We start from the raw sequence: 14,226 nt of genomic DNA, 5'->3' as shown, positions 1-14,226 counted from the left end.
TTATTCACTGACAGTACCTGTTTTCCTCAGACCATTCATTTTTTTCAGAAAGCTGAGACTAACATTTTCATCTTCAACCACAACATTATTTTGTTTGAGGTAGGAGGAAAAAGACAGATAGATTCAGTTCTTCCGAAAAATACGATGTCTTCCAAAGTATTAGTTTAAAGATCGGCCTGTGCTCGTTTTTTCATAATATAGTGGGAATCTTCAACTGAAAATGACAACTTTACCCTTCTCCTCACCTCCCAAATGATCTGATCAGTATATACTTTTTCCCTCCTGACCCCATCCTGTGTCTTTCTGGTGCCACTGTCCTTCTGTCTCCACCCTCCCTGGAGCGTCTGTGTACATCCATTTCTTATTGTGCTCCATTATGTGCCAACTCCCTCTGCCTCTTGCATCCAGCTTCTCTCTGAGGTACTCAAAGGCAGCTTTTGCAATTGGTTTTTCCTCATTTTCCCAACAAACCATTTCTACTGCTGCCCTGTGTGGTGTTGAGAAGCCTCATTCTCTTCCTTTAGCTTTTGAGAAGTTAAGCCTCAGTAGATTTATAGGCCCCAAAGGGCTCTTTGTGAAATAACTTACAGCGATTTCAACAGTGCTGCCCTTCAGCTCATATTTCTCAAAGGTCCTCTGACAAGGTTCATCATAACAAAGTGGGATGTGGTATGGTGGGTAGGTATGGAAATAGTGATGTCTTATTCTTGTAGGTCTTGGTAATACTTGGCTGATGTTGAAAGAAATGGCATTTTATAACTGTTGCATTGTGTCATGTACATGAGAAAAGGTTTGTAGTTCCTGGAGCAATGAAGAAATTTGGGGGCTCTTTTTAGATAACTGTGTTTAAAACCAAAACCAAGCACAGTTCAGATATGCAAATGTGTTCTCATGTTCCCTTTATATCTAAACTCCACCCCTCTTTTCTCTGCAACCTTTTCCCAAGATTTCATTCCACTACAGTCACTTTTCATGCAGTCTGAATTCCTCCTAAGCCATGCTGACTAGCATTTGCTCTTGTGTAGTTGTAGCTCTCAGGGGCAGCCAGCCAAGACCAAGCATTGTGCACAAAGATCTAAGAAGAATTTAGGCCAGATGAATCTAGGCCACAGGCTCCACATTTTTTATGACAAGTGCTATTGTAATACTATTTTTCCTCCTTTCTTTTGGTCTCAATACTTCAGAATTCCCTGAAGAGTGATTTGTGTCTGGATAAAATACACGTGCTCACGTACGTGTATGTGTCTGCACTGGTAGAGAAGAAAAATCTTAATATTCATCTTTCCCAATGGCTCTTTGAACACATAATACTTATTTCCTTTTGAATCACCCAGTATAGGTCTTTGTAACTAAGCATTGTCTGTTTTGTGCCTTGCATGTACTGTTGTCAGTAGGAGTTTGGAAATATGAAAATGATAATAATATTTTACAGATAATAATATTGTCTTATAGCATATTTAATAATTCAGAATTTAAAAAATTAAATAGAATTTTGTACATCTTTTACAAATACTGTCAAATTGTATTTCTGATTACACATAAATATACTTTAAAAGCATGCTAAATTTGCAATCAAATGCTGTGAAGTTAGGATTAGGAAATGAGAAATAAGTACTTAATTCTTATTAGCTGACTATATTTTATCATTGTTTTATTTTAACGACAGTGTCTCCACTGTATCAAAATAATTTCTTTTAACAGAAAACTACTTTTTTCCCCATAATCTCATGCTGTTTTAAATAAAATTTGTTTTTACTTAAGAACACTTGGACTGGTAATGGCATAAAAATTTTTGCCCAGGTTGTTATAGTTTGGCAAAGTTGAAATTGAACAAGGAGCCTCTAAATGAAAAAATGTAAGACTTAAGTGAAGGAAATGCTACCAGAGCCTTCTATAGTTAACTAACTAACTTGGTTTTTGTTATATTTTTCTTTGTTCAGATGAGTTTAAGTTGTAAATAAACAGCTTTCTGGTACAAAGAGAAATGTCTTTCCTTTACATCTTGTCTATAAAGGTAGTTTCTAATATTTTTCTAGGAATCCAACTGGTTGGGTTCTGTTAGACAAGACCATTAACAGGTGACTGAGAAGTTAGTTTCATTCTTTTACTCTTTCCAGTACAGTTAATATCAAAGTCCCTGTGTTACAGAGTATGCAGATGTCCAATAGAGATTGTGTATTTAATTTGCCAGAAAATCAAATGCCAAGGGTATCTACCTGACTGAAATGTTATATGAGTTTCTGCAAATACAAGGCACATTTACAGTGTCTGTGGCATCAAAAAGAGATGGAAGCAAGCCATTAAATGTTTTCTCCTTTGCTCTCGTTGCTGGAGGAGACTGAAAGGTGCTCCGACTTTCCTAATTAAATCCTCAAAAGAAGGCTAACTGGTTTGCCTGTGGCTAAGGCTTGAACTTTTTACTGCTTGGTATTAAACAGCTATTTAAAACAGAATACAGAAAATACAAGTAGACTTTGAATGAACACATCTTTATAGTGCATCACATATTTATGACACATGCTGTGCATTGTGTTTAGGATCAAATTTAGGTTTTATTGCACATTCTTGGCTACTGTTGACAGTGTCTTTTGGACTAGCTAAGATTTATTATCCAGATTTTCCACTAGGGGAACCTGGAACACATGAAAGAGCTGTTTAAAGCACCAGTCCTTACTTGAAAACATACTCAGTTGTGTACAGAGTCTGTCTCAAGTGATTGCTTAATGGAGGGCTTCACAAACTCTAATTTTTGGTTGTTTTTTTTTTCTTTCTAGGGAAAGTAATTGATGTTGATCAAGGAATTATTTGTGAAAATGTTCCTATAATTACTCCGAATGGCGATGTGGTGGTTTCCAGACTAAACTTCAAAGTAAGATGATATGCAAGAATCTTCTGATTGTTGCCATCACATTAACATAAACAGCACAGAATTCATATACCTTATATTAAGTACTTGGAGGAGCATATGGATAAAAGGGGAAGTCCAGAAAGGTAGGCATAGTAGCTGAATAGAGGCAGACGTATGTAGTTTGTCCTGCTCAGAGAAAGAAAAGGGAGGATTTCTGTTGCTGTTGCCAGGTGTAAAACTGATCTGAGATTTTCAAAGGTGTATATGGGAGTATGCATCCATCCTAAGTTAATTTCAATCAATTTGGGATGCTTTACTCACAAAGGCTCCTTTAAAAGCCTGAGGCCACAGCAACAGTGAAAAAATCAAACCCATAGCTTTCCTTGATCACCACAAAGAGCAGTGCTGACTAATAGCTGACAGCATAGTTCACAAGTCAAGCTGGGCAGCATTTACTCAGTAGAAACCTGTATTTTTTTAAAAAACCTATTCCAGACATCTCTGGGTACCTGCTCACAATTTTAATGAGTGACCTTTACTGAATTACTCCCATGTGTATTCTGATCTGATGTTCCAGTGCAGATGTTGTTCTTTTTAAAAAGAGTTGAAGTTATCAGAAATATATTTAACAGTTTCAGCAGATCTTTTAATTTAGCTAAAGCAGGATGTTCCTTTTCCTTTGAATTAGGAACTAGGAGGAAAAGGTCCTAGCTATGGCAAACTTTGCAACTTCAGTGTAGGAATTTCAGAATTGTAAAATTACAACCTTATGATCAAGCAGACAGTTCTATTTATTCATTTGTCTCAAGAGACAGAAACAAAGAAAATGCAGAAGTCAGTATATTTCTGTAAAACATAATGACATGGTGATTATGCACAAATATACACTCATATATACGCAGGGTAATAGTCAAAGGAGTAAAAAAAAATCACTTGGCATCACAGCCAAGTTAACACAGGTAATTAAGTGGGAAATGGCAATGTGAAATAAATTTTCCAAATCACTTGATTGGCCTCCCATACCTGCAATTAATATCACAGACAGGCACAATACTGCTTGAAACACTGTTAACACCTTTGGACCTAATCTGCATTAGAACAATTGATTCTGACTGGGATGTATTGATTGCTATAATATAATCATATTGCATATTATATTACGTGTATATAATAATATATCACTGTAAATATTACTACTATATAGTACTGTAAACATTAGTTTATAGAGATCCTCAAATATAATAATAGAAATTATTTTCATTATCTCAGCCCCCATATTTTATCTAATGCCACTGTTTCCAGAGTAGTTGCATGAATACATGCAGCTAATCAATGAAATTCGCTGATAATTTTATGTAAATGCTTATGTAACCCCTCTTAGGGGTCTTAGACTCTCTTGTGCCACATACACCATGTGGTAACATCTTTGCATTTTCACCCCCTTTGCAGGTTGAGGAGGGGATGAATCTTTTAATCACTGGACCCAATGGCTGTGGAAAAAGTTCACTCTTCAGAATTTTAAGTGGTCTGTGGCCTGTGTATGAAGGAGTTCTCTACAAGCCTCCTCCACAACACATGTTTTATATACCACAAAGGTATGTGTCTTGCTGAAGGTGATGCCTCTTATCTGGTTACATGCATTTTTAACCCTTCTTCTCTTATTTCTAATCTGTGATGTGTACCTCCAAGTTAAAAGGTGGTAAGCACAATCTCAGGTGTGTGAAGTGTGTTTATAAAAAGAGATCTTTTCTTACTGGTGATGCAACATCATTAGTCCTTGGAAAGGGCTCACATACACTTGTGTTGGAGCCTGTGTTCCTCAGATGGGTAAAGCCCTGGATAATTGGGATCATGGGAATGGACTGGAGTCTGAAAGAAAATTCAGATAGACCTAGTATATCTAAAATCTGATTTCTTTTAAAACCAAGGATGAAAAAAAGTGAGAGTGGTTTGATTCTTAAGTGTCAAAGTAACCAAACTTAAATTTTACACTGCAAGGTCACAATCCAATCCAACAGGAACTGCAGACTGCCTTTTTAATAATATGTGCTCATTTCACTAATGGAAGCTTGGCTTTGTTGTGCTTTCTTTGTACTCTGACATGTTGTTGGACTCTCAGTATGTACTCTTATGCAATTGGTTCTAGAATATCTCCTTAGAGACCTCTAACTATGTTGTTTTGCAAAAGCAAAGTCAAACACTGAATCTTTGCTTCCTGTAGTTCATTTCTTCCCATGGGCAAAAGAAGTATTCATGATAACAGTTTTTAGCCTTTTTTAAAAAGTACAAGATACTAGGATGAATGGAATCTACTGAACTGATCAGATTTTCCTTGCTGTAGGTGAAGGTAGCAAAGAATACTGCTCTATGATTTTTTCAAATAATAGTATAATTTATTGCTAGCCACTGTTATTTTCTCAAGACTTGATTCAGGAGTTTGGACCAAAATGCTTTATTAAATGTTTTTCAAAATATTATTTCAGGATACCCATTGTGCAGAACATTCTTGAAACTGATTTACTCAGAACAAAAGCTAATTGAATTTTTTCTTGAAGAAAATCTTGAGTTTCAGACACTTCCTTCCTCTGTGTGATCCCAGTCCCTACTCAGATCAATGTCTGTGGCTGGCTTGCTTACAGCTCTTTCCCTTTACTTATGTTCCCTTTATTCTGTGAAAGCAAACAGACTCACCCTGCATTCAGGTGGATTTGCCAAGGTGCTGGTTGAGAGGATTGCATCACTTCTGCTGGGTTTTCATTTCCATAAACGTGGTTCTTTGTTAGCTGCTTCCCCTAACTTTGCAGTGCTGTAAGAGTTTGTCCAGCAGATCTCCTCTATGAAGCATTTCAAAGAGTTTTAGTCAGAATTCACCCAACATCTGTAGCCCTCTGTGACCAAAGCCACGCAGGGATTGGCCTATGCAGTCCATCCTTAGGATCCCCAACAGGAGGGGTCCTGCTGCAATGTCCTTGCAGCATCCAAGGGACACTGCCTTAGCTCAGCCTGTGGCTCTTCGTGGGCTCTGTGCTGCCCTTCCCAAGGGACAGAGCAGTGCCTGGGTAAATGGGGCAACAGTGAGTGACAGAGAGAGCTCTTCTGCAAAAGTGCTACACCTTGAGAGTGGCTGAAGATTCTGAAGTCTACTCTGGAGGACAATTCAGTCGTGTCAGAGTGCGTTTTGTATGCTCAGAAATGTGGTCTGTCACTCATAAGTGTCTTGTATTTGGACAGGGACTGAGACTGAATCTGTTAGGGATTTCTGGGTGAATGTGGTTGAAGGGGTTGATGAAAGACAGCAGTTTGTTTGGCTGTCCTTGAGGATCTCAAATTGCTTTTTTGCCCAATGTATTTGTTCTTTGAGCATACAGAGTCTTCAATGAATATCTGAGATACTAAGAATTACTTGAAGGGTATATTGAAGTTTGTACATTTTGGGACAAGATTTGCAACAGATCTGCTGGAGTTTTAGGGCTTTTGTGTGGGTTGCCTTAAATGGTCCAGGCTTTTCTTTTGTTTTTTGCCTGTAATCTACCTGTGAGTGTTTTAACAGTTCTTTTATTTGTGGCCTAAATAAATCACACATTCACTTCGGGTTTTTTGTCTGTCCCTGGCTCTAGTACACATTTAGTATTTTTACTGGTTTATAAACTGTCCCAAAATCCCCAAATTAAAGAGGTTTGTTTTGTAAGGTCCTGCTGGTGCAACCGTTTTGCTCATTAACCCTGTGCAAATTGCTGCTTTATCAGGATTACCTTCTGTTTGCTTATTTTTGTTAGGCATCATTCTGTGAATTCTAGACTGAAGAACAGAATGCCCTGCTTACATTTCATCATGTTTGTATTTCATCATAACTTTAGGGAAAATTGTTCCTGTCAGTCTGGAAAATATTTCAGACTGACAGGATCTGGGAGGTGGTAGGATGGGCTCAACCTGGTATCAGCCTACCTCACTGATCTGTTTGGTGGGGGTTTTGTTTGTTTGTTTGTTTTGCTTCTGTGGTACAGCAGAAAGCTCTTGAATTGATGGATGTCCATGAGAACAGCAAGTTAGGATGAGCTCCCTGTGTCTGTGTGTGTACATTACATCTCTGCTCTAAGACACAGCAGATGGCTTTCCATCAGTGGACACAGTTACCACTGAAGCATCTGCATTCCTGTGGCTGAGTTCAATTCTGCATCAGCCCATTTTGAGTCAAGTGTGGGAAACCTTGTCTGCACACATGAATGGTGGAGAATACAGTGACTACTGAGTAACAGAATACTCCACAGTAAATAGGAGCTCACTGAAAAGATTATTTTTTCATTTCTGTTTTTTAATGTTCTGGCATAGTATTCCAGAGATGTGTGGGAAATCATGTGTCTTTCGAGTTCAAAAGCTACATACAAAACTGTGATTTATTAAAATATGAATTAGCTCATTGTATACTCCAGATTTCATCCACACTGCAGGCACTTTGTAGTTAGCATTACTTAGTGGTTTGTAGGCTTTAAAACAGAGCCTTAAGAATCCCTGTCTTTTGGGGTTTTTAGCACAATTACTTAGCATAAATATGCTGCTTTCCTTATCTATTTGCTGTGAATCATTGTGAAGACTTTTTTTCTCCCCTTATATAGGACTAACTCTTGCAGAATTTATCTATAATCAGTCACAGTTCTACTGGTTGCTGGTGGGACAGACTGCCCTTTTGGGGGCAGGGTGAGAAAAGCCCAGGAATTTCAGGGGTTCTGCTACTGTCCCAGACAGGTCTGTCCAAGAGGAAAGTGGGCAGAGGAGACGGAGGCTTGAAGAGCCTTTAAGCAGTCCAACATCATTTGGTGCCTGAAGCAGCTTGTTGGTTCAGTGCTAGGTACTGGTGACACCTCAACAGGTTGTCACATCTCACTGGAGACTCAGTAACTGGCAGAGTGGATGTTCTTACCCCTTCTTCTACTTCTCTTTGTCCCTCTTTTGTGAAGTAAAATTAATTTGTGTTAACCTCCTCTTTGGATTCTTCTTTGAGTCAACTGGCCAAGAATGTAGCATCAATGAAAAAATAAAACCCTTGTGGCACTCTAGGTGGTAAGGAATCATGGTTCAAATCAGAATCCAGAAACATCATTTTAAATAATACATAATTAACAAAGTATGTAGTGGGTAACATGAATACTGATGCTGAAGATATACCACACACAGAATCCCACAAAATCACTAGGTTGGAAGAAACCTTTAAGATCATCAAGACCAACCCATTCCATAATACCCCAACTAAACCATGGCACCAAGTGCCACATCCATGTGTTTTTTTAAACACATCCAGGAGTGGTGACTTACCACCTCCCCAGGCAGACCAATCCAGTACTTTATCACTCTTTCTGTAAAAACGTTTTCCTAATAGCCAACCTGTATTCCCTTGGCACAGAGAGGACTGTGTCCTCTCATTCTGTCAGTTGCTGCCTGGAGAAAGAGACCCAGCCCCACCTGGCTACACCCACCCTTCAGGGAGTTGTAGAGAGTGACACGAGGTATGCCTGAAGCACTTCAGGGATTAGCCTTTCACAGCCTATCTGAAAGTAGCCTATTTCTCCAGACTGCGCCCTGTTTCTACTCTGTTGGTCTTATATTTGGGAGGAGACTCCATCTTCATGGGATTAGGGAGCTCTAGCACACAATTCCTCCTAGCGTTTACTCCAGCTTTTCTTGCTCTCCAGCTAAAAGTCTCAGCTTTTTCAGTTGTAAGGAAACAGATTCTGCACATGTTGGCTCTCATTTCCCTAGTTTGATATAAACACCAGCAAAATTTCACCCCTACATACTTGCAGGTTACCTTGACAACAGCACAGGAATATTACTCAATATCTCTGCACCGTAAGTCGCAGTAGAGTTCTAATTACCACTGGGTTATTGATATAAATTGTTAATGATTTTCTGCCTGCTGTGTCATATTGTATTATTTGCTTGGAGGAGTGTCTCATGCAGTCATGAGAACTAGTCCCTGCTAGTTCCATAACCTTTGATCCTGACTCTTCAGTCTTCCTAGCACAGCATATATCTAAAATGTCCATGAGCATTTTCTCTGTCTTTCTTGAGGACTGATTCCCATAGAGCCTGGAGTAATACTCTGTACTTCTTTCTCCTCATCCATTGTCACTGTTCTGTGTCTCCAGCTTGCTTTTAATGTAATTTGACTATTTTTTGAGAGGTATGTTTCTCCAGTAGCATGCATAGTTTCTTTGTTATTCTGTGTGCCATTCTAGTAGACCTACCCACTTTCTCAGCAGTCACAGCAATGGTCCAGTTCTGTATTCTCTCTTGCTGTTGCTCATTCAAGTAGATCTCTAATCTTTCTTTCAACACTAGGGTTTTCAAATGCTAAAAGAGAGGCAGCCAAAGATAAACTAGTATCAAATGTTTGTTCTTTGTAATTTAAAATTTATATACCTATATCTTGCTGGCTTCTTAATAAAGCTAGGACAGTATGGAATAGAACAGTTTAAAGGTTTATCTTGCCCTCCCAAGCTGTTTGGTTTTGCATACATTTGCTCTGTTACTGCTATTTTATTTGGGGTTCATTTACAAGTCTTTTCCTGTTTGGCATTTTTCCTTCTGTATTCTAAAAATATAATTGGATACAAAACAAAATTACATCAGCCACAGAGGTATTTTTCCTCTCCTTAGCTCTATTGAATAATCCAAATGTCTGATATGATTTGCCTCAGGTAGTCCAAGGATATTTGTCATGTGGATGAATGAAGCAAGAATGTTTCAGTTTTAAGTGACATAAATAATAAAGTGATAAAATAAAAGTAATTTTTACATTACAACCACAGGAAAATTTGAAGATTATAGTGCAACTCAAATGTTTTAAGCACAAAGTAGTTAGTAGTGGCTACTCTCATCCTAAAACAGTTCTTGATTATGTAAACAATTTAATCTTGCAAAATTGCTGTGTTTCACTTTCAGATACCCTGTTTGACATATGGAAGTTTGTGCAAATGGAGTATGTATCTATATGGTTCTTCAGTATCAGACTACTCTCTTGTTGGAGTGTGGTCTGCTGGAGAAGCAGCCTGACTGAAGGGCTGTGCAGTTACACCTGTACAGGTTCTGCTGCCTCATCCCATTTAGATTGGCTCAGATGTCTCTGTCCTGTGATGTGTTTTGCACATCCTAGTTTGTTGTCAGCTAATACTGCTCTGTCTTTAACTATGATCTTTTCAGTTGGGTCAGGTGGAGTTAAGCTGCACTCTGCACATGCCAACACTGCAGCAGGGATTGTCATTGCCCTTCAGCATTTTGCTGATAGTGCATCACCACATCGACTCGTTCCTTCGATACTTTGCCATCAGTTCGTGTCATGCTGTACAGATACCTGTGCCCTGGCACACTGGATCTGTCTGCTGGACTTGCTGTTATCAAGTTCATGATGCTCCTTTTCAATGTGTTTATTTCCAAAGTTCACCACTTATCTGACAGATGAGAAAAGGTCTTTGGTAGACAAGCATTAACAAAAGAGATAACACAGCACATTTCATACTAGTGTACAGTAGTTTGCATACTATTTTGATATAGATACGCCTTAAAGATTGCCTGCTACTTTATATCTTATTTTTCCTCTTTTGAGATTAATGAGTTCCAGAGAGCTTACCTCAGTTCTGCTGTTTGTTGGAAACTGTGGCCTGGCATCTGAGAGGGCTGTCAGGCTCTCCCCTTGGCGAGGACACAGCTTCTTCTATTTCATCTCCTTTTGGCATTCCTATAGAAATGCTTGCACTTACCCTTCCTGATTGATGAAAGTTCCATCTTGCTTTGTGTAGAAAAGCTGTTGCCTTGTTTGTAGGTTGGCTGAAGCTTTGCCTGCCAAGATCTCTGTGAAACCTCCCAATTTCCACTTGAAAGCTCACTCAGAGATGTAAAGTTTAAATATTTATTATTAGGTCTATGTGCTGACTGTTCACAAGTGATGGCAGTATCTCTTGGTAGGATACTGTGTACAAAATTCACCAACACTGATAGTCAGAGGGGGAAAAGGATTTTGTGGATTAGCTGCTACTCCCCCTCAAGCCATGCCAGGGGTCTTTGGTACTGCCCAGACACAACACTCAGCTGATTAAAGCACAGTTTGCATGTATTTGCAGGATATTTAAGGAAAGTGTTGCTTAAGTTCCAGACTGAAGTATATAGTCAACTTGCTGCATTGTGCTTTACCTTAGGTTTAAAATGTATTTACATAAATCCAATATTTAAGAGCTACTGCTAAACTGATGTTTGTGAAGGACTTTAGCATTCTCCAGGGTTTTGGTCCCTCAGTGCCTTCAGACTGGGCATGTCTGGAGCAAGCTGTGGCTGTGGGAGATACCAAGGGGACCAAATGTGGATGAGGAATTGAGGTGTGTTGATACATACTCAACTTTTACTCCAGTCATCTATGTATGTGCCAGACTGTTTATGAAACTCCATTTAAAAGCTAGGAAAAATAAGCTTTGAACTTTTTTAAAGTACATAGTCTGGTTAAGTTTGACAAACATTTTATAATTACAAAGGCATGAATAGATTGTAAGAAGTGAATACATGGCTGGTGTTTATAGGATCTATCCTGCAAAACAATGACAAACTATTTAACCTGTTCATTTTGCTGATAAAAGCAGCTCACAGAATCATAGCATGCCTTGGGTTAAAAGGGGCCTTTAAGACCATCCAGGTCCAGCCCCCTGCCATGGGCAGGGACACCTTCCACTAGACCAGGCCTGTCCAGACTGGCCTTGAACATTTAGAGGAATGGGGTATCCACAACTTCTTTTTAAAATTTAGTTTTGACAGCAGTGCCAGGGGAGCAAATCCACCCAGAGGTTAACTGAGAACTCTGTGTAGCTTAGCAGTGGTACAGACAAAGTTGCATGTTAGGGAGTAATCTGGTGGTTGCATTTACATGACCCAGTTTCTGCACTAAGCTCCCATTACTCTGTCCAGCCTGAGCAGTTACGTTCAGCTTAATGCACCTGCCCTGCAACTGTGCAACAAAGGATCTTTGGCAGATGAACAGAATGGCAACTGTTTACTATTTCGGTAATATTTTACCTAGGAGCACCATAAAGCACGCTTCAAATGCCTTATGCATATCAAGTAATGAGAAACAATTTGGTTACATAACAATGGGAAGCACTGGGAAACATAAACTAGGAAATCTGCCTGACATAAAAAGCTTGATAAGAAAAGGCTAAAAGGATGCTGGCTTTTCTAAGGGAAGGACAGCTGAAAGCTCTAATAACAACTGGTATCAACTTCCCTGGGAATAAGTCCTTTCTCTTCCTTCCTACTATAGTTTTCAATCAGAAACTCCATTATTGTGCCCTATACTTTTAAAAATCCTGGTAATTGACATAGCCAACACCTCCTTCTTGGAAAGAAGGTAGTAGTTCTTCCCATGCCTTTTAGGCTTTGCCATTTGCCTGCTCTTGTCTCCTGGGCTCCAAAACTCCAGAACTGTGTCCCAGCTCCAAGGTCATTCAGCCTTCTCCCAGCTTCTCGATGGTCTTCTCACTCAGACACATTTCTTAGGTTCTAGTTCTGTGACTGCCTGCAGGGTAAACCTGTTTGTCCAAGACCATGTCCAGATTGTTTTTGTAGATCTCCAAGGATGGAGACTCCCCAGGTTCCCTGGGAAACTTGCTCCAGTGCTTGATCACCCTCACAGTGAAAAATTGTTTCCACATGCTCATACGGCATCTCCTGTTTCAGTTTGTGCCCATTAGCTCTGACCCTGTCACTTGACACCAGCAAGAAGAGCCCAGCCCTGCCCTCTTTGCAGCCTCCCTTCAGGTATTTATATAAGTTGATTAAGATCCTCTTGAGACTTTTCCAGGCTAAACACCCCCAGGTCTCTTCCCTCATAGGAGAGATGCTCCAGTCCCTTCACCAGTTCTGTGGTACTTGAATCTATCAGATGCCAGGAGCCCAGAATTGTGCAGCATCAGACAGACCTCTAGTCACAGCACAGCATAGGCTACCCTTGGGCCCATCTGTGCTAAGGTTCCTTGGCACTATGGTCCTGAGCGCTCTGGTAGGATTTTCTCAGGAATAAACAATGCCATTTGTCACTTCTACTGCCAGGCCAAAGGATGTTACCATGATCACATGTTGCTTCATTGCAAGATAAAGACAAGGACAAGTCAGTGGTGTAATTGCTGGTGCCAAGTGGGAGCTGCTTGCAGGCTCCTCTGTGAAGATTAGCTGACAAAGTTTACCCTGCACCAGGGGATAAGTGCAGTGCAGCACAGGCCTGAAGGCCAAGCTGTATGAGCAGCACAACCCAGCACAGTGCAGCAAGGTATGGCACAGGCCCATGGCCACTCAAGGCAGCCGTTCCACAGATGAACTCCATAATGCACAGTGATCTTCCAGATGGGGTCACTGCAGCTGCTTGGCCTGGCTCCTAGGACCAGTAACTTTGTAGTTACCCCTACTACAGAGAGGGCCAGGAGTAACTAACTCAGACTTACCTGAGTAACTTCTAGGTGAGATGAGCCTCTTCTACTGACAGTGCAGAGTAGTCTCCACAACACTGGGTTTTCACTTAATTGTTCTTTAGCCGTTAATTATGTCATGGTCTCATGGGAGAATGTAGCAGGCGGAATTTTTTCTTCAGTTCATCATGTGTGCACCTACCTGGCTTAGATGGGAGTGTGGCTTTCCCAAGAGGGAAGACTTTTCCAGGCTTGGTTATTTGCCTAACATCTTGCATTAATTATGCCCTATCAATCTCAGTTTCTGCTTATTACTACAGCTCCCTGGAAGAGCCACGTCACATACCAATAATGCTTATAAAATGTCTATAATAATGTTCCATATATCCATATACATGGTGTGTCTCTCTTCTGTCTGTCATGTTCTGTCCTGTGTGATGCAGTGTTTCACAGCAGGTAAGAGAAAAAAGTCCATGCAGTGTGTGCCTTCTCACTTGTTGGAGGTGTTTCACTGCAGACACACTATTGCTCTATGAATACTTGTGTATTCATATCACAGTGCATGGAACAAGTTGCACCATGGACAATTATGCACTTAGAAACCCAGAGCAAAAACATCCTTTGCTCTAGATGCTTTGCTGTCTGCAATTCCTCTTCCCTGTGAAATAAGGTGTCACTTCTCATCTACAAAACTGTGAATAATATGGATCATTCTAGAAGGAAACTGCCTTGCTCACTGTGTTACACTGTGCTGTGATAAAACTCAGAATCACCTCTTAGGCTGGAGTATGCCTGGTGAACTGACAGGCTAGAACCTTGTCCAGAACAGCTCATTGTTCTTTCTCCAATTCATTGATCTTCATGGTCATCCATCCAGATAAACCTTTTATCATCACTACTGCCAGAGGTAATTTAAGAAAAGGAGAGTTTTTTCTCTTC

The 14,226-nt window shown here is 40.0% G+C and overlaps 1 protein-coding gene across 2 annotated transcripts in view; it reads left to right on the top strand.

The window, feature by feature from the left end:
- ABCD2 (ATP binding cassette subfamily D member 2) overlaps nucleotides 1-14,226 on the top strand; it is a 42,226-nt gene that overhangs the window by 10,585 nt on the left and 17,415 nt on the right. For both annotated transcript variants that reach the window (XM_063396852.1, XM_063396853.1), the window contains exons 5-6: nucleotides 2,775-2,869; nucleotides 4,298-4,443. In XM_063396852.1, the coding sequence (XP_063252922.1) occupies nucleotides 2,775-2,869; nucleotides 4,298-4,443 (241 nt within the window). The remainder of the gene's footprint in view (nucleotides 1-2,774; nucleotides 2,870-4,297; nucleotides 4,444-14,226) is intronic.

This window comes from Prinia subflava, chromosome 4 (assembly GCF_021018805.1).
Source record: "Prinia subflava isolate CZ2003 ecotype Zambia chromosome 4, Cam_Psub_1.2, whole genome shotgun sequence".
NCBI lineage: Eukaryota > Metazoa > Chordata > Aves > Passeriformes > Cisticolidae > Prinia > Prinia subflava.
This window is presented reverse-complemented; position numbering and strand designations above follow the sequence as displayed.